At 46.2% G+C, this 19,523-nt stretch overlaps 1 protein-coding gene across 1 annotated transcript in view; it reads right to left on the bottom strand.

Annotated features, from left to right (window-relative positions):
* Window positions 1–19,314, bottom strand: part of LOC146186216 (cytochrome P450 3A24-like) — a 63,891-nt gene extending 44,577 nt beyond the window's left edge. Inside the window, exons 1-4 of the mRNA XM_084608003.1 lie at window positions 19,247–19,314; window positions 9,859–9,958; window positions 9,730–9,782; window positions 9,540–9,633 (exon numbers count right to left, since the gene is read on the bottom strand). Of these exons, the coding sequence (XP_084464129.1) occupies window positions 9,540–9,633; window positions 9,730–9,782; window positions 9,859–9,958; window positions 19,247–19,314 (315 nt within the window). The remainder of the gene's footprint in view (window positions 1–9,539; window positions 9,634–9,729; window positions 9,783–9,858; window positions 9,959–19,246) is intronic.
* Window positions 19,315–19,523: the final 209 nt, after the last annotated feature.

Here is a 19,523-nt window from a genome sequence, read left to right as displayed (position 1 = left end):
TCTGCTTTTTGTGATTGGTGTGCGAAGAATCGACTTACCCTCAATTCTTCCAAAACTAGGGCTGTGTCCTTTACTCGTAAAACACATAGCTTTCTCTACCATTATTCTGTGAATTCTGTGCTGTTGGACAGGGTTGATGAAATTAATGACCTTGGTGTACTTTTTGACCGCACCCTCAGCTTCTCCTCTCACACTAAACGCATTGCTCAGCGGGCTATGTGCACACTCGGATTCGTTTGCAGACTTTTGAGAGAATTTCATACTCCGCTACCGTTCCTAAAACTGTACCTGCCCATATGCTTGCCGCTCTTAGAGTATGCGTCGGTTGTTTGGAATGGCACTTGCAAATCGAACTTGGACAAGGTCGACAGAGTACAAAAAAAAAATTTACGGATATTTCATTATCGCTTTCCTTGTGCAACTTCCCCCTCTCGCTCCACCAGGAGCGCCCAACTGAATCTTCCTTCTCTTCACTGCCGTCGTATCAGACTTGATATATTTCTGTACAAACTCCTTCATGGCCTCATTATGTGCCCTCAGCTCTTAGAGTACATCCTACTGCGCGTTCCGCGACAGAGCATGAGGGAATTCAGACCATTTCAGGTTTCTCCTCTTCATTCCCACTCCCCTCTGGACAGCATGCAGTGGTTATTTAACTCTTTTTGTCCTCACCTTGACATGTTCCAAAACTCGCTCTGTTCATTTACATTTGATGTTCGTTGCATTGTATCCTAAATAGTACTTTATCACATATAACTCCCACTTTCTAGCCTTAATATTGTATTTACTTCACTTTTTGCTTTTTCTCCTGTTCAATGCTGTTTGTATCTTGAACTACTCTTTATCCGTTTCTTACTTATATCTCAACTTCAAACTTTATATTCGAATCTTACTGTCCCTTGTTCAATTCTACTTCTTTATTGTATTATTCTGTATTTCTAGCCTGTGTTTTCAGTACCATGCACTTGTTGCGCCTGGAATGGTTGTTTATTTTATGTATATTTCTATAGTACTATGTATAATCAATGCCAGTTATTTGTTGTTGTTTTTTTTTTCTCTTTCATCTACCGTTCTTTTTTTTTTCTTTCCTGATGTGCTCAAAAATTCTCTCACTGTGTATATAAGTGATGCTACTCATTGATGGATAACTATCCGTGATACTTTTCGTCTCCGTTTCATTTCATGTATTATTTATTTCTTCTTTTGTGTTCTCTCTGTGTGTGTAAACATGTTTGTGCATTTTCATTTTTGTTTCTTTCTTTTTTTATTTGTGCTGCAGCACGAAGACCACATGGTTGTTCCTGCGCACATTAAATAAGGATTGATTGATTGATCGAATGATTAATAATAATAATAATAATAATAATAATAATAATAATAATAATAATAATAATAATAATAATAATAATAATAATAATAATAATTATTATTATTATTATTATTATTATTATTATTATTATTATTATTATTATTATTATTATTATTATTATTATTATTATTATTATTATTATTATTATTATATTACTATTATTACTATTATTTTATTAGTTTACTATTATTAGTTTACACAAAGTTGTGTAATAAACTTCACCAGCTGAAAGAAACGTGTACTCGGAAATTAGTGCGTAAGAAAAGGCGGAATCACATCTGGTTAAACTCTGAAATCATGCGGGCAATCGCAAATCGAGATTGGCTTTGGAAACGCTCTAAACGTGCTCCTAATAACAATGACCTTCGTTCTGAATACAGAACCGCCAGAAACAGGGTTGTAGCACTTATTCGATCCGCACGACGGCAGTACTTTCAGCAGCCGTTCCAACGATCTTATACAAATCCTGCAAAATTGTGGTCTCTGATTAAACACCTTCGGGGAAACGATGGGAACCTGTCTTGTTCGGACGTTTTGGTAGACGAACTTTTGTCGAAAGGGGACGGTTTCAATAAGTATTTTACGCTAGCGGCCGAAATGGCAGCAACACGGCAAAGCTTTAAATGCACTCTAAAACATTCTTCATCAGCTTCCGCGTATCTTCCAAGGCTATCAAAGGAGCATCTTGCCAGGCTAGGAGGAGGAGGAAGAACATTTATTTCCGCCGAATATGGTGCAGCAGCCACCTACGAGTCCGCACGCAGGCGTCCGGGGAGGCAGTCTGTCACACCGCTGCCAGAGGACACCCGGCCTCGTCTAGGAGAAGAGGTCTTCAGCCTCGGCCGCCAGGCGGACGGCGAATCGCTGTGTTTTTTCGTCGGAGCTTCTTAGCGTGGTCTCCCATTCATCACTAGTTTTAATCGCATTGCGCCCTGGGGCACGAACGCATCTCCATATTATATGATCTAATGTTGCCACGTGGCCACAAAATTTACAAATTTCGGTTTCTGCACCGTCCTTCTTCCGCCCTCTGGCACCCGTCCAACTCCTCCACAGGGGCGAAAAGAAATTTCGAGCTTGGAGTCTTCTCCAGTCGTACGATTCCTTTTTACTCAGGGATCTAACCGGTGGCGGATATATCCTCCGGTCTTTCTTCAAGTTGTCGGTTACATCCCTAAAGGTACCTATACATTCTTTGGTTTTAGATGTTGTGGAGGCGTCCGCAGCACCCCGAGGTAGCGAGGAGCGGGCGAGCATGTGGGCAGCCTCGTTGCCGGCGAGACCGGCGTGTGCTGGGGTCCAGATTATGGTCACGCTTTCGGCGAGAGACGACTCGTTCAGAAGTTTTGCACCACGATTGCTGACTCTACCCTTGCTAAAATTTCTAACCGCCGCTTTGCTATCGCTGATGACGTGTTTCACGCCTGGTCGTGCAATGGCAATGGCTATTGCAATCTCCTCCGCCTCTACCGGCGGTATATCTCGATTTCTTTCTATTCCTATGGCGATCCCAGTGTCCAATAGGGCGACCGAGGTTACGTCGCCTTCTTTCCCGATCGCTGCATCGGTGTAGGCGACCGATCCCGGCGGGAGTTTGTCCAATTTGTTAGCGAGGTGCTTAGCTCTGCTTTTCCTCCTCCCCTCGTCGTGTACGGGGTGCATGTTCTTCGGTATGGGCGAGACGTATAGATGCTTTCTGATTTCTCGATCTATGCTTTCTCTGCCACTTTCGCCTTCCCCGGGCGCTAGTAGGTTTACCCAATCGAGGATTTGCCTACCCGCCGCCGTTCCTGCGAGTCGCTCTCTCTGGGACAGCCTGACCGCCGCAGCCAGCTCTTTCCACTCATTATGCAACCCCATTTTCTCTAGAATGTCGTTAGAAGTAGTTATGGGGAGTCCTAGAGCGCACTTCGTGCATCTCCTAATTATGGTGTTTATTTTGTGTTCTTCGGACTTGTTGATATTTAGGAATGGAGTCGCGTAGCACGTTCTGCTCGCGACAAAAGCTTGTACGAGTCTGAGTCTACTAGCCTCCGTGAGACCACTCCTTCTGTTGGACGTCTTCTTAAATACTCTGACTACGAGCTCCGCCTGATCTTTTAATTTCTTAATCAGGCTTTTGTTACTACCCCTGCGGTTGATAATCATACCTAATATTCTAATTTCATCTACTTTCCGGACTTCGTTTCCGTTGACTTTAATTTTGATATCTGGAGTTATCTTCCCACTACTGCTGGTCATTACCAGGAGCTCCGATTTTTCTGGCGAACAGCATAGACCTACGTCCTCTGCGTGATAGCTGATTATATTTGCTGCCTCTTGGAGCCTGGATGTGATGTACGAGTCGTTCCCTTCGCACATCCAGACGGTCACATCGTCCGCGTAGATGCTTAGTTTTAAGTCATCGAGATGGCCAAGCTTACTGGGGAGCTTCCTCATTACGATGTTAAAAAGGAAAGGTGAGAGCACAGCCCCCTGCGGAGTGCCTCTGTTACCCAGCGGGAACTCCTCCGAACATAAGCCCTGAAAGCTGATGATCGCCGTCCTGTCCCGCAGGAATGATCTAATGTAGTTGTAAGTTCTTTCGCCTACTCTAAGCTCAGCGAGCCCGTCGAGAATGGCGTCGTGACTGACGTTGTCAAAAGCTTTCTTAAGGTCTAAGCCTAGAATAGCTTTCGTATTTTTTTTCCTGAAGTCTCTGACAACATCGTTATGTAGTCTGAGCATGGTATCCTGCGTACAAAGGCCGGGCCTGAATCCGACCAATTCAGACGGACACGCATCATTCTCTTCGGTGTATTTGGTTAGCCTCCTCTGAATAACTTTCTCAAGTAGTTTGCCTACGCAGGATGTTAGTGATATTGGGCGGAGATTCTCCAAGCCCGGTGGTTTTCCCTGCTTGTGGATTAGGGTGATCTTAGCCCTCTTCCACTCTTGGGGTACTTGACCACTCTCCCACACCTGATTTAAATATTTGGTTAGGGCATTGATCGATTCGTCGTCCAGATTTGCGAGCATCTTGTTATTAACGAGGTCCGGCCCGGGGGCCGAGCGTCTTTTTAGGCCGTGCAGCTCCGCTCTGACTTCTGCCACTGTTATGGACGCGTCAAGCTCGCTGTTCGCCGGTCCGTTGTAATCTCTGTAATGCGCTGTGGCGGGGGGAGCTACGTACATGGACTTGAGCTTGTCAATGAGCTGTTTGTCCGTACCCTTAAAGTTATACCTCGCCTTGACCTGTTCTATATTGGCGACCGTTTTGGACTTAGTCGGGTCTATCAGGAACCTGAGCAGTTGCCACGTCTTGGCCCCATTCATGGTGCCCTCCATCTCGTCGCATTTGTTATCCCAACGTTGCGACTCGAGTTTCCGGGCGTATTTTTCTATTTCGGCGTTGTGTCTAGCTATCTCTCTCCTGAGATTGCAGTTCCACTTTTGCTTTTTGAGCTTCTTCGTTAGCTCTTCTTTCTTTTTGAACATGCCGAATAGCCTGCTATCCATCGCCTCAGGCAGAGCTTCGCCTTTAATTTCTTCGGTGGCCTCGTTGACATGGGTAATTAATTGGGCGGCCCAATTTTGAAGGCACTCTATATCTCCAATTTCTTCCCGTTCTCTGATCTGTCTGAATTTATCCCAATCCACTTGGGTTTCCGTCCGACACACAGCGCGCTTAACGCTCACTTTCCTACTTAGTTCTACCTCTAGCACGTAGTGGTCGCTACCTAGATCCTGATGCTTGTTCGTCCACTTGACTATGCCAGTTCTATGGCAGAGAGTCAAGTCCGGGTTTGTGTCCGCTGACACACTGTTGCCCACCCTCGTCGGGCATCTAATGTCGTTAGCGATGTAGAGGTTTGACTCAGTGATATCTTCCAACAGCGTTTGACCCTTCGGGCTGCTGGTCGTGTAACCCCATTCTCGATGTCTGGCATTAAAATCGCCGGCTATTATTAGTGGGTTCTGACCTGCCAGGCTAATCGCTCTCTTAAATATCGGGCCAAACCTCGCCTTCGTGCACTTCGGGGAGCTGTACACATTGAGTAGAAATATGCTGCCTCTGTTCTTTTTACCGGTCAGGATTTCCACAAAGACCGTTTCGGTCTCCCTGTTACCTACTTCGTGCTGGACGACGGCGACGTTGTTTTTGACGTACGTCACGACCTGTGTTTTACTTCCCTTCCCGCTATCGTAGCTTTTGTACCCCGAAAGCTTCCATACACCTCGCGTTTCCTGCAGAGCCATTGCCAAAGGCTGTGTGTTCTGGCTAGCTACGTACTGTTGCAAGAGCCATCGCTTCATTGACAACGACCGGCAATTCCATTGCCAAATTTTAGACGTTTTGGGATCCATTATGATTTTGATATTGTATACCCGATGCGTTGCAAAGGGCTTGAAGCATCTTTTCTAGCACTCCAAATCTCGCCTCAAGTTTCTTATTCAGGTTCAATTCGAAGTCTATGATTTCATCCTTGACTAATTTTCTAAAAGCCACGTGCTTTCTGGCTTGTCCAATTACACTAGTGTCGTCTGATTTACGTTTCGCGGGTCTAGCATGATCGATATTCATTTCATCTGAGTCGTCACTGTCCCTGCCACAATTGCTCTCGCTTGCCCCACCGGGGCCCCGTATGACGGGCGGCCTGAGCATCGGAGGTGCCGGTGCAGGTGTAGCTTTTGCCTCTTTTAACTCTTTAATTACCTCGACTAGGGATTTGAGGGTTTCTTTAATCTCTTTGATGTCTTCTTTAATGATTCTGATTTCTTTGCTATGCTCGGCTTGAGTCTGTTGTAATTCCGAAAGTTCCAAGTTTTTTTCTTTGGAGACCCCGCTAGCGAAGCTGACCGACTTACCGCCTGCGTTAACTTCTTCATTCGTCTTTGCTTGTCCGGCTGGCGTCTCCCCGGGCTTCGGCCAGTGGTTCTTGTCGTCCTTGGGTGGCGGTGGTTGTGGCGGCCCCCTGTTCTTGCTCTTGGATCTGGGCTCATCTCTGGTGACGGATGCGCTGGAGTCTCTCGCACGGCCCGTTGTGCCCGCGGCGTCGCCTCTTCCTCTCGATCTGCCCCGGGTTTTCGTTGGCTCTTGCTGCTTGTTTTGAGCCTGGGTGGCTTCTTTATCTGCTTGTCGGACTTTGAGAATGTGCGGGGTCCGGTACACGCTTCTGCAGCGGTTGTGCCCCAGGGGGTGGCAGCCGCCGCACAGTAGGCATTGCGGCTCGCAATTTTGTTCGTGCCCCTCCGGTGGATTAAGCATTCTGCACCCTCGGCATCGAGGGCTGGTGGGGTCCGGGCAGACGTCCGACCGATGTCCTAGGTTGCCGCATGCGTAGCACACATCGAATTTCTTTTTGTAGAGGTTGCACCGGTATAGCAATCCGTTGAACCACACCTCTCGCGGGACTTCTTGGTCTTCGAAAATGATGAGCACGGTTTTAGACTTTTTCCCGAGCCTCCTCGCTCCAATGTAGCCAGGGTTATCTCTGAGTCCCTGCCGAATTTCCTCCTCCGTGACGTCCAGCGGAACGTCGTATATGACGCCCTTGCCGCCCTCCGGCATGGCCGCGTGAGCAGTTGCGTCTATCTCAACTGGCCCGATTTTTATGGTCGTAATTTGCTCGTACCGCTTTGCCCTGCCGAGCTCCGGGGTCATAATTAGTAGGGACTGATTCTTCGGGTTGGCGATGAATCTGTCTTCCCCGTTCAGGTTGAGGCCTGCAGCCGTAACCAGGACCTGGCGCAGCTTCGGTCCCGCTTTCCTTGTCAGCTGATCGGCGCCGCCGTGCGGTCGCAGCACTACGCGGAACATCTCCTTCGGTATTTTCGATCTGACCGTGCCTACGGATCTCTCGGCGAGTGACCTTCCTATCGCTTTTTGCCGCGATTTGGCGGCCTCGGTCCCTTCGCTCCCCTTCACGGGTGCCTCCTTCTTCGCTTGGGACGCTGCGTCACATTCCTTCACATATCTGCCTCCTTGTCGGCGGAACCATGAATTTTCTTCTAAGGCCTCAACCGCCTCCATATTTCCGTCCTTACTAGTGTCAGAGTTCGGCTGGTAGCTCTGATTTTCCTCGCCCTGCCAGTCCATGCCGTCCACGCTCCGAGGGTCTTCCCTCGAGGGCGGCTAGGCCGACGCTAGGCTCATTCGGCTGCATTGATACAGCGGAATTTTCCCGCTCTCTCGGACATACTGCTTTTCTTAATTAATGGGTTTTTGGAAAACGCTGTAATACCTGAAGATTTGAAAACTGCTATCGTAAAACCACTGTTCAAGAGAGGACAAAAGAATGCTATCGACAACTACAGACCGATTTCTATCCTGCCGATTTTATCACAGATACTAGGGAAATTCCTATTTTAATGTATGACTTCCTTCTTAGACAAATTCGGTGCCATTTCAACCCGTCAATATGGGTTCATTAAGGGAAGAGGTACTACATTATTGCTTGAGGAATTTGCTGATGATTTGTACGCTGCTTTCGATGAAAATACGTTTAGCTGTGCTCTTTTCCTAGACGTTAAGAAAGCCTTTGATACGGTTAATCATTCTATTTTATTAGAAAAACTGTACCTTCTGGGCTTTCGAGGCCCTTTTTATGCTGTTTTAAAGAATTTCTCATGCGGACGTTCACAAGTAGTCAGAATTAACAGCCAAATGGAACACAGTGGAAAGCTCCCTGTAAAAGCCGGTGTACCACAGGGATCCATTCTATCTCCATTGCTCTTTAATATATTTATAAATGATCTGAGCTCAGTAACATCCAAGTGCTTGATTTTTCAGTACGCTGACGACACAGTTCTGCTCACGAAGCATATAAACTACGAGACGGCAGTGAATGTGTTGCAGGAAAACATTAATTATGTCCTGAAATGGTTTTCCGATAATGGAATCTCGGTGAACATAAACAAAACGAAAATGATATGTTTCAGAAATCCTTTAAAGACACTACTTATAGATAGACAAGTATTCTTGCATGATCATGATTCCCTCCCCTGTTGTTCCAAGCCAATAGAATATGTTAACTCGATCAAATATCTCGGTGTTGTTTTTGACAGCAGCTTATCTTGGCATGACCACTTGGCATATCTGTGTGCTAAGCTACGGAAAGTTACGTGGTTACTCTTCAATATGAAGTCTTTGGCGCCGATGTCAGTAAAAAAAACTATAATTCATGCACTCGCGTAGAGTGTTCTCAGATACGGCATAACTACATTTGAGCCATGTCCTTCACGCTGGCATTGCCGTATTGATAGTATATTAAAAAACATGTTGAAGAGCATTGCGTACAATTGTCACATACCATCCGGCACGGACGTCTTTCAGTTCCTAGGCCTTCCGTCATTTCATTCTCTTTTTGTGCATACCGTTGTTCACCGGCATTTTTGGAATTCTGACTTTTTAATTATTAATACTCCTGAACGGAAGTCAACGAAAACATTACGTTATTATATACCACGGAGTGTAACTAGATACGGGAAAGCAAAGCGCTGTGCTTATGTACCTGAAATCTTTAATGAGTTACCGGATGAAATTTTTGCGGTAACTTCTATGCGTAGCCTAAAGATGCATCTGAAAGCCCTTTGTTTATATTTGTATTCTTTTGTCAGAGTGAAGTTATACTTAAAAATATATTGGCTAATTCATTTATTTTTATATTAACTTCTACTCTGGGTTTAGAGTTGAATTTCTCAATACTCATGCTGTTAACCTGTTTTTTCCACCTTTTTTTTTTTCTTTTTTTTCTTTTTTTGCTCTCACTTGGGTGTAGCGAGAAGCGTTGCTATATCTACTGCCTTTTTTGTAGTCTTGGCCGTAACTGCCGGGCCCAGTCCCTCAAGCCTCTTGTTGGCTTATGACGGGCCTGAACCATATTGTATTATCTACAAAGTGGCAATAAACATTATTATTATTATTATTATTATTATTATTATTATTATTATTATTATTATTATTATTATTATTATTATTATTATTATTATTATTATTATTATTATTATTATTATTATTATTATTATTATTATTATTATTATTATTATTATTATTATTATTGAGATGTCCGTCAAATCGGTATTATACTGTCTTGCTGAAACAGTGTAGGTAACACAATATGTATATTATGGAAATAGGAGTGGACTACACTCTTGGTAAACCGTATAACTACGACAAACACACGCTCACCCTTCTTTGTGATTTCGCGCCATCTTTAACCAGGGCAATGTTGATTAGTTCCGGGTCAGCGACGAAGAGCACCGGTTTCCCATCCTCAAAGGACCTGTTGGTAAATCCAAAGTATTGCATGAAAGTTAGAGAAATGATTCTAAGGACAGCTTCACCCTTATGTATATAATTCAGAGCAGAGCCTCTTTACCCAAATAGGCGTCCGTGCTTTTTGTAAAGCTCTTCATCTGCAAGGTGCAAGGGCTGCAGGAAAAACAACAGACTCTTCAGGTGAAGCTTTTTTTTTTTTTTTGACGTGAAAAGTCATATTTTCGCTCACCTTGACAATTTGTTTGATCTGCGGACCAAAAAACAGAGAGAACTTCTCGTGTCGAACACCCTGGTCTTTCCAGTAATTTCGGTACCGAGACGCTCCTCGGCTGGGGAAGGAATAAGAACGTAAAGGGCATTCATTAAACCTCACCTTGGCCTAAACTCTAAGAAAGGAAACAAACTCGAACAAAGCGCTAATTTTGTTTAGTACTTGAGAGAATACACGTGGACCCCGCTCTCCTTCCTAGCCAGCGGAGAAAGCGGCAAGGTCACAGTGTGACGCGCACCTGCCACTTGGGTATGGTCCCTAGACATAACGCGGGGGTGAGATGGAGACGACACTAACCCATTTCCCTAGCTCCTCATACAATGCTCCGAGAAGTCACGGCACCGCGCTGGCCACTTAAGGTATAGTGCATTCCAAAGCCGAGGAGGATCGAAAAGGATAAGAACAGGTGCCCGCAACGGGATACGCTGGTTTGGTAAAGCTGTGGGAAATAGAGTTTTACCAAACCAAACCAAACGGGATACGCTTGATTGCGCTCATTCTTTCTTGATAACCTAGAACTGGACCTTTCAGCGGATGATTTTGTTATAGCCGGCGTGAAAAGCAGGCACAGTTTCGCTGCAGAAAATTTCTCCTGCCGGCCTACTTAAATCAAACGTTAGACAATTCTTGCCACGGTTACATGCATTACAGCTGGAGAAGTAGTCCCATAAAAACTCTGGTCGAATATAAGGACGTAACGTCGGTGTGTTGCTTCCCCTCGCTACGGAGACGAATGAATCATTGCAATCAGTATAAAAAGGGCAAGCGTGGTTCTTCGGCTGCACGACACGGCAAAAACAGATGATTGTGCCGTTTTATTGAAGAAATTAGTGGAGCACAGAAGTGCTTTTGTCTTTTCGGAATTTTGTACGCTCAAGTAAAAACAAATACAACTAAGCAACATATTAGTATGTTACACACGCATTACATTTAGGTTTTCACTATAACTATCGAGATTTTGCAGATGCCGAAAGCAACAAGCGATGACTGGGCAATATGTCCTTGCACGATATTAATTACAATGCATGTATTGTACGTTGGACATACCTTGGACAGAAACGGCCCACCCAAAGTAAGTGATTGGAATGACCTTGACCGAATAAAAGCGTTAATAAATTTGTTTGTGTTAGTGTGAGAATTAGTTCGGGACACGCTCAAGATGTTACGGCGCTTCCGAGATCGCTTTGGTGCTCTCCAGAAATGAATTTGGCTTACTACCAATGTCTTGGTGCCCACCCCCACAATTAACCTCGTTAAATTGGAGAAATGCCCCGCCGTGCTGGAGCAGTGGTTAAGACCCTCGACTTAGTGAGTAACCTGGTTCGAACCTGACCCCCCGCTGATGCATTTTCATGGAGACGAAACGGAGAGTCGTCTGTATGCTATGCGATGTCAGTGCACGTTATTGATTCCCAACTGGTCGAAATTACTTCGAAGTCCTTCACTACGGCACCTTTTTCTCTATTTTCACTTTGGCCTCCACCTTCCTGCCTTCCCATAAAGCGTGGTTCACGTGTCCACAAAACAGTGCAAAAGATACTGCGCCTTTGTTTTTCTGTAAACCAATTATTGTTATTAATAATAATTCGAGAATTGAGTCGGCCTACGTTAAAAACCGACATAGTCCACTTCCAAAAATTGCCTTTGCTCAATTTCTAAACTCAGTTCACAAACATACCAATCTGACGTGGCCTACCATCAAATTAATTCGACCCACCCTAAAATTGTGCTTGCCCTACGTTGTTTAAAATGAACTTAGCCCACACCCAAAAATAGGTTGCTAAGTCCCTGAATGAGGTTGGACAGTCGAGATGTCGACGCTTTCGCACGAGGCGAATTTAGAAGGTTGGCTGCGTCTCCTACGGGTATCGTGTCTTATTGGGGATCGAAGGATGAGCTCGACGCTCATCTCACCCCACAGCCGAGTTGGCAGCTCGTGACAGCTCGATGTCACGCGGTCTTCGGACGTCACAAAGCAAGCGGAGCAATCAGTGCGCGGCCAATGTCCCCTGTCAGACATGCCAAAAACATGCTCGTGATTTTCCGCTCGCAACGACAAAGCGCACGTCCACACCGGTACCATCGGATTTGCGGGCGAAATGCTCATATTTAACTCTACCGCATTAAATACATCGGCGTAACAGTGGCTTCATACTCCATGCAAACGTGGATCTCGGGTGTCGAAGGTCGTTTAACCTCGACTGTTAACATAGCTTAGTACTAACCCAAGATAAGCTGCCGTGAGGGGGCTGGCATATTGTCAACCATGGTTAATCACAATAGGGGCCAATATGAAACCGATGCACAATCTGCCCCTTCGAAACACAGGCTGAAAGAGGTGTCGGGAATAATTAAAAAATTTCAAGGGCACTGTTGTCTGTTTCAGTGGAGAAATGCGGAATTTGCCTTTGTTGCTGCTCATTATTCTAACCCACGTGACACTTTTCATTAGTAAGCTGCGAATCATCATTTTCGCAAGTTGCCCTATATACCGGGGCATTTTGTCAAGTGACTTCGGTGTGACGACATCGTTTCTTGCAATTAATCCAAAATGACATGGTACCTAATCATGACTTGAAATCGCATATAACTCAAATGACTCTGCCCAAACCATTTTCCATCATTCTTCTTGTGTCTCATGGGATATCATTGCACCACATGGCAAGCTGCGATTACATGTATTGTTCGATTTCATATGACTTCGCATCACACTACAGCGATGTATGACTGATGAGACCACATACATCTGCGGAGCGGCACATTGTGTAGACACTACCGGCGAGGCTTTTTCTTCTCTTCAGACATTCAGCGATCTCTTTATAGTTATTTTTAATTTTTATTCCATGCTCTGCGGCCTGCAGAAAGCATTATCAGCTCTGTTGGGCGGAAAGGAGATATAAAGTCACAGCTCGTAGAGTAGATAAATAGATTGGATGTCATAAATTACCCATAGGCGGCGGTCTTATTTTGCATTTTTATTTGTACCGGTACCAATGTCCGTCCGCGGACAGTGCTTCTTGAACCTCTCCATCAAATAGATTTCCTTGATGAGGGACTCATACTAGGCACATTTGTTTCTTTTCTTTTCTTTTTTTCGAAAATCAGCCAGCACCTGTTCCGTTATTTCGTATCAGATTGTATATGCGCAAAAGTTCAACCCTCCGGTAATTAACGCATAACTAGCGATGGATTAACTCTCCGGCGTCGACACTCGTTCTCTGACTGAAGCCTCACTGCAGGTATGCGCAAAGCAAACGCAGGGGCAGGCTGGTGGTGGTGACAAATATTTATTTATTCCTTTGTATAAGGAGATCTTTGGACCAAGGCTTTATTGGTCCAGGCCCTCACAATTCTAGGTGGAGCTCCTATTCCGAAGCCCTAATGGCGTCTAACGCTGCTCGCGCCCTGGCGACTAATGTCCGCTGCTGGGACTGTAGGCCATGGCAGCTGAGCAGCGCCGCCTCCCAGACCTCCCTAGAAGGGTAGGTAATGAAGGATTGGGAACGGCGCTTTGGGACCTTAAACCCCACAAACTGGGAGGATTGGGAACTGTTGGGATTAGATGGACAGGCCCAAACCATGTGGAAAACATCCGGGAAGGTCGCTCCACACAGGCCGCAGCCTTCATCAAAGTCTGTATAGAAGTGCTTCAGGACTACCGGGCACAGCATTGTGTTTGTAAAAATTTTGAGAAGGAGCCTTTCGTCCGCTCTCCGGGGACCTTTACAAGGTTCCGGAAAGCTGCGATGGCTGTCCTTATAGTATGTAGTAATTTCTTTGAGTGTGATAAAATATTGGGTGGGCTCAGAGTAGACTTCCCGAGCAAGTTTGAGTGCCCGGGGAGATAGCGTGCAAGCCGCCTGATTGGCCAACTCATTACCCAGGAGTCCCTGATGGCCGAAAGCCCAGATGCGGTTACAGTTTGGAGGGCCGCTGGGCCGACAGCAATTTTGTAGGATGCGCATGGCAAGAGGAGGTATCCAACGCAGATCATAATTCTGACAGGCCCCATTGGAGTCGGTAATGATGTGTTTCACTTGGGGGAGGGAAAGGGCAATCGCAATTTCCTCAGCATATGTTGTGTTGTGGGCGTGGAACATGAGGCCTGCCACTTTGTTGGTGTTGTGGACCACTGCCGCGGTGAACCACCTTCCACGGCAGGGACCGGCAATGTTCACGTAGTATACATGTTGTTGTCGACAATAATGACGCTCCAGTGCTTCCGCACGCACCTGTTGACGGCCATTACGGTCAGAGTTTGACGTGTTGCGGGGAATGAGTCTGGCCTTGAGTTCGCGCCTCCAGGGTTCTGGCGCTAGTATCCGTTCCTTAAAGGTGGTGGTGCACATTGGGTGTGTAGTCGGTCAAAAATGCGGCGACCGGATGGCGTTTATGATAGGCGCGAGTATTTGCTGGAAAGATGGGCCTCTCGGAGTTCCCGATAGGTGTTGACCATATGAAGGTACAACAAACGTTGGTTGGATATGGCAATGGAGAGGTCAGGAGCTCGTTTGATAACTTTGTGATGTATGACCTTATGACGATGTATGACGTTAAAGACTCCCAATTGGTCGAAATTACTCCGCTGCCCTCGACTGCAGCTCCTCTTTCTCTCTTTTCACTTTCACTCGCCCATACTGCATTCTCCCACCCAGCCGACAGCGCTTTGGCGCGTGCGTTCACCAGCAGCATTCTCAGACACAAAATATTGCAACCCGTGCGAGCGGTATACTTACCCGATGCGTGATGTTTAGTGCACGTGTTATAGTGTGGCAATTAACCTGCAGCGGATTAAGAGCCAAGCGTAAGGCTCAGCAATATGTAGTTTTGGTCCAAACAAACGGACCGGTAGTCATAACACTTCCAGAGACGAATACAGAAGTAAAGCTTGCAGGATATACAGCATATAATGAGAAAGTGTCGGCTGAGTGCCGTCCGATCACAGCTAATCTTGTACACCGCACTCTAACTGCAAACCAACTAGATTTGTAATCACCGGAGGTCTCTCATACATTTATACAAATCATACCGAACAAACGCGCACAATCTCTTCTTTATATTCTGAATGTAGAAAGTCCACCTAAAGACAACAGCGCGAAAATAGCACTCTCTTCTGTAAGGCGTATGTAGACGCTCAAAATGGAATGTTGCTGACTGTTCGAGACTTTAACGCACCAATGCAGAATGAGGCTACTCAGCTAACAGTAGAAAGGGAACTAAATTATGGTACACAGCTCAGACGCTGGGCATACCTTACTCGTCGACCCTGATAAACCTAGGCGCATTGGTAACAGTGTAAACAAGGATATGTGCCCTGACCTTAACTTTGCCTGAAATATCCCCGATGCGAGATGAGAAAATTTGTATATAAGCATAGGAAGCGATCACTATGTACTATGTACCATGTTCCGAGCCACACATTGCAAAATCCGTCGCCAGGAAGTGAAACACGCGAAATGGGACGCATTCAGATATATCCTCTCGCAAAGGCCAGCGGAAGGCATAGTAGAATAAAGACAATGTTGTTTCAATACGCCTCAAACACTTCGCAAACTGTGACACTGGAGGACGGCAATCCCAGCCCGGACGCTAAGCTAGTACACATGATGGAAGCACAAATGACACGCCAGGTGAGTACTCGGGATTGGATAATCCTCACATGCATAGCGTCATTACCGTAGCAGAGATCAGGGCTGCTCTTTACCACATTAACACCACCTCGACACCGAGGGAAGATTGCATCCCCAATAAGATGTTGCGCAACTTACAGGACCAGTCATTAGAGGCTTTTACGGACCTCTTCAACGGGTACAGACAGATGGCATCATGCCTGACGAATGAAAGCACGCTAAATTTATTTTCCTACCAAAACCAGGCAAAAGGCTCGAGATGGGAAACCTCCGCCCAATCTCGCTAACGTCATGTCTCGAGAAGGTAATGGAACACGCAGTCTTAAACAGGCTCCTCATGCACATCGATGCGGAAGGCACGTTTTCCACGTCCATGATTGGGTTTCGAGCAGGTCTTTCGACTAAGGACATCATGTGGCAAATACGGTATGACATTCTAGATTAAAATCGCATAAAAGCCACGCAAACCATCCTGGGACTCGATGTGAGTAAAGCCTTCGATAATGTGTCACACGCTTACATCATCACTCACCTCTCACAGATGAACATAGGCAAACGGACATACGACTACATCGCTACGTACCTTTCTGAACGCGTGTACCGATACGCTCCATTTAGTTCACAAACCTAACGACAAAATTACACTAGGGACGACAGGAACACCGCAAGGCGCCATATTTTCACCGTTTCTCTTCAACATCGCTATGAGCGGCCTCCTGCGTCTGTTACATGATATCTCACACATACATGTTTCCATATACGCCGACGACATCACCATATGGGCCAATTTTGGCTCAGATAGAGAGATTACAGAGTCATTACAACGAGCTATCGACGCGGTACAGTCTTACGTGCAGGAAACCAGCCTTACGTGTTCACCGGCTAAAGCGGAACTCTTAGTTATAAAGAACCAACAACCTTCACAGGCAGAACCAGATTCTCAAGAACAAATACAGTTACACATTAACAACCATCCGATACCCCCGGTAGCTACGATCAGAGTTCTCAGAATGTTGATTCAGAATAACACGCAGAACACAGATGCTATGTGCCGGCTACGCATCACAGCGCACCAGATACGTGGGCGGTGAGGCGCATTGCCACACGTCGCAGGAGTATGAGAGAAGCCGACCTGGGCAGGATCATTCAACCCTTCATAATAAGCAGAATCAGGTACGCCTGTCCGTGATATCATCTCCGTCGTAGGGAAGAAGATGCACTTAATATCATGATTAGAACAGCATACAAAGCAGCCCTTGGCTTGCCGATATATGCCAGCTCACATCGACTACTGCAGTTGGGACTTTTTAACACGATAACTGAACTAATTGAAGCCCATAAGATAGTCCAAGTGACCCGCTTATCACGCAGCGCTGCGGGATGCGTAATTCTCGACAATCTCCACATACACACCTCTGAGGAGGTGTACGAAACATTCCACTTATCGGCTGATATTTCTAGTAGACTAGTTGGTTAAGCCAATAGCCAAACACATGCTACCAAGCCGACATGATGCCCGCAGGAAGACAAGGGCACAGACCCTTGGGAAACAGTACGAGGACGATCCACTAACAGTGTACGTGGATGCAGCTCAACCCATCAAAAATGGAGCATACGTGGCATGTATGGCCACTCAAAGTCAGCCGTCATTAACACCATAAAATTTCATGCTAGCTGCATATGTGAGGCAGAGGAAATAGCTATCGCACTGGCCATCACGGATCCCCGCACCAAAACTATTCTAAGCGACTCAAAGAGCTCCGTTAAAACTTTCGCCAAACATTCTACAAGCACGCTCGCGACGCGAATTCTGCGCAACCGATCTCTCACTCACAACATCAATCTCGTATGGGTTCCGACTCATGCGGTAACTCCGGAAACTACGGGGTCGACCGCCTATCTCGAGGCTTAGCCAACCGGGAGACGGGAGATATATCGGGAACGAACGCGTCCATCGAGGCGCCGAGCACATACGCGGAGATAAACTTTTATTGCGAGCTAAGATGCACGTACCCCGCCCCTCACCCCGATCTGGACCGAGCGCAAGCCTTGACACTGAGACGCCTACAAAGGCCATTCTTAGCCCCTACCCATTATCTTACCGGATTAACGGAGAATACAACCCTGCATGCCGGCACTGCATGCATGCATGCAGGCCACCTAAGACCATGTACTATGGGAATGCGCCAACAATCCGCATACAAAGACACTGTTGCCAGCTTCCTCAGCGGAGGAATGAGACAAGCAGTTGGTGAGCGCAAGAAAAACTACGCAACTGGCCCTCGTCACGCGGGCTCAAGAGGTCGCCCCCGACTGGAAGCCACTCTGGAGTCGCCCTAGCCCGAAATAATTCCTTTAATTTTGTAGCAATAAAAGTTGTTACTACCACCACCCGCTTGCTTGGCGGGCTAGTTGGTTCATATCTAACTTGTATTACAGCGCGAACCACAGGAAGGGACGACGACAGACAGAGTGAAAAGAGCACTGCTCTTTTCACTCTGTCTGTCGTCATCCCTTCTTGTGATTCGCGCTGTAATACAAGTTAGATACCACCACCTATTTAATCCCTTCTCTTACGGCAATGTCAAGGTGTCCGTGGAGCCATGTGTGACCGATACGGCGCCTTAGTACTTCCTGTGAACCAATTATTAATATTATTGGTTTGGATTGTAAGGTTTAACGTCCTAAACCGGCTCAGGCGATGAGAGACACCTTAAAGGAAGACTCCGAAAATTTCGACCATCTGGTGTTCTTTAACGTGCACTGATCTCACACAGCACACTTATTTAGCGCTGACCGATGGGTAGACAGAAGTGAAGGTCTCGGGCTGCTTGACCAAACCGCGAGAAAATTCATATATTATTCTTTTGTTCTGCATACTATAAAAACAACTTCTCTATGTTTTCCAAAATTTTGCGGCTGATAATAAAGTCGACATGAAAGGCAATCTAATCGTTACGTCTGACGAGGGCTACTACGGCATGCAACTATGCGCAAGTTTGGCATATGACATGTGAACAGTTTCTTTACTTGATTGCTCAGCCAGGGACATTTGTAAGTGAAACGCGGTCAAACTCCCAAAGTACGGTTATACAATCGCCGAGAAATAACGTATCTTCACATGTGACTAGCCCCGCCACAACGGTGCAGTGGTCAAGATGCCCGACTGCTGTGCCGGAACACACGGGTTCGATCCCGACTGCCGGCGGCTACGCTCTACACTTGAAGACGTGTCCGTGTGCTGTACGATGCCAGTGCTTGTTCATAATCCCCAGGTGGTCGAAATTACTCCGGAACCCTCCACTACGACACCCCTTCCTCTCTTTCCGCTTCCACTCCCATCTGCCTCCCTTCCCTTACAGCGTGCTCAGGTGTCCACAGAGTAAGTGTGACAGATACTGGGTCTTTCCTTTGCTGTGAACAAAATACAGTTACTACTCACTTGCGAGCCTTAAAGGAAGAATAATGGCATCAGTAACTTACATTAGCTCAAATTTAGCAGCTAAATTTTCGCACAATACTAACAAGAATAACAGAATAGGTAAGTTTTACATTGTGAGGCGTTAAAGGGATTGATAAAAAGAGTTGCATGGTCTGCACTGGTATGTATGCAAGGCTTAATAAATTTGAATTTAGAAGCAGTGGGCCTGAAGCAATATAAAATTTTCAATAAAAATATACAAAAATGATAGACAGCGATACTTATCTGTTCTCACATATAAAGGATCCCGGCCAAGGTAATTGCCAAGACGACCCAATCTGGAATCCCGAATATAGCCGCCATCTCAGTATAGGCTTCTCGCTGAAAATTCCTGGACAAGCACCCCGCCCTAGCTGCTCCAGAAAATCGGCGCGCAAGTGTCCAGCTGAAAGGCCTCCCCCGGCTCTTATGTGCCCAAGCCAAGTGAAAATTAAACTCGCCGATTTGCGGTTTTCGTCTTGCTCCCTCCGTACATGAGCCGGCGATTCCACGTGACACTAGACGATGACGAT

This window comes from Amblyomma maculatum, chromosome 6 (assembly GCF_055883805.1).
Source record: "Amblyomma maculatum isolate TAMU_Amacu chromosome 6, ASM5588380v1, whole genome shotgun sequence".
Classification (NCBI taxonomy): domain Eukaryota; kingdom Metazoa; phylum Arthropoda; class Arachnida; order Ixodida; family Ixodidae; genus Amblyomma; species Amblyomma maculatum.
The sequence above is the reverse complement of the archived record's forward strand: the minus strand, read 5'-3'. Positions and strand labels throughout refer to the sequence as shown.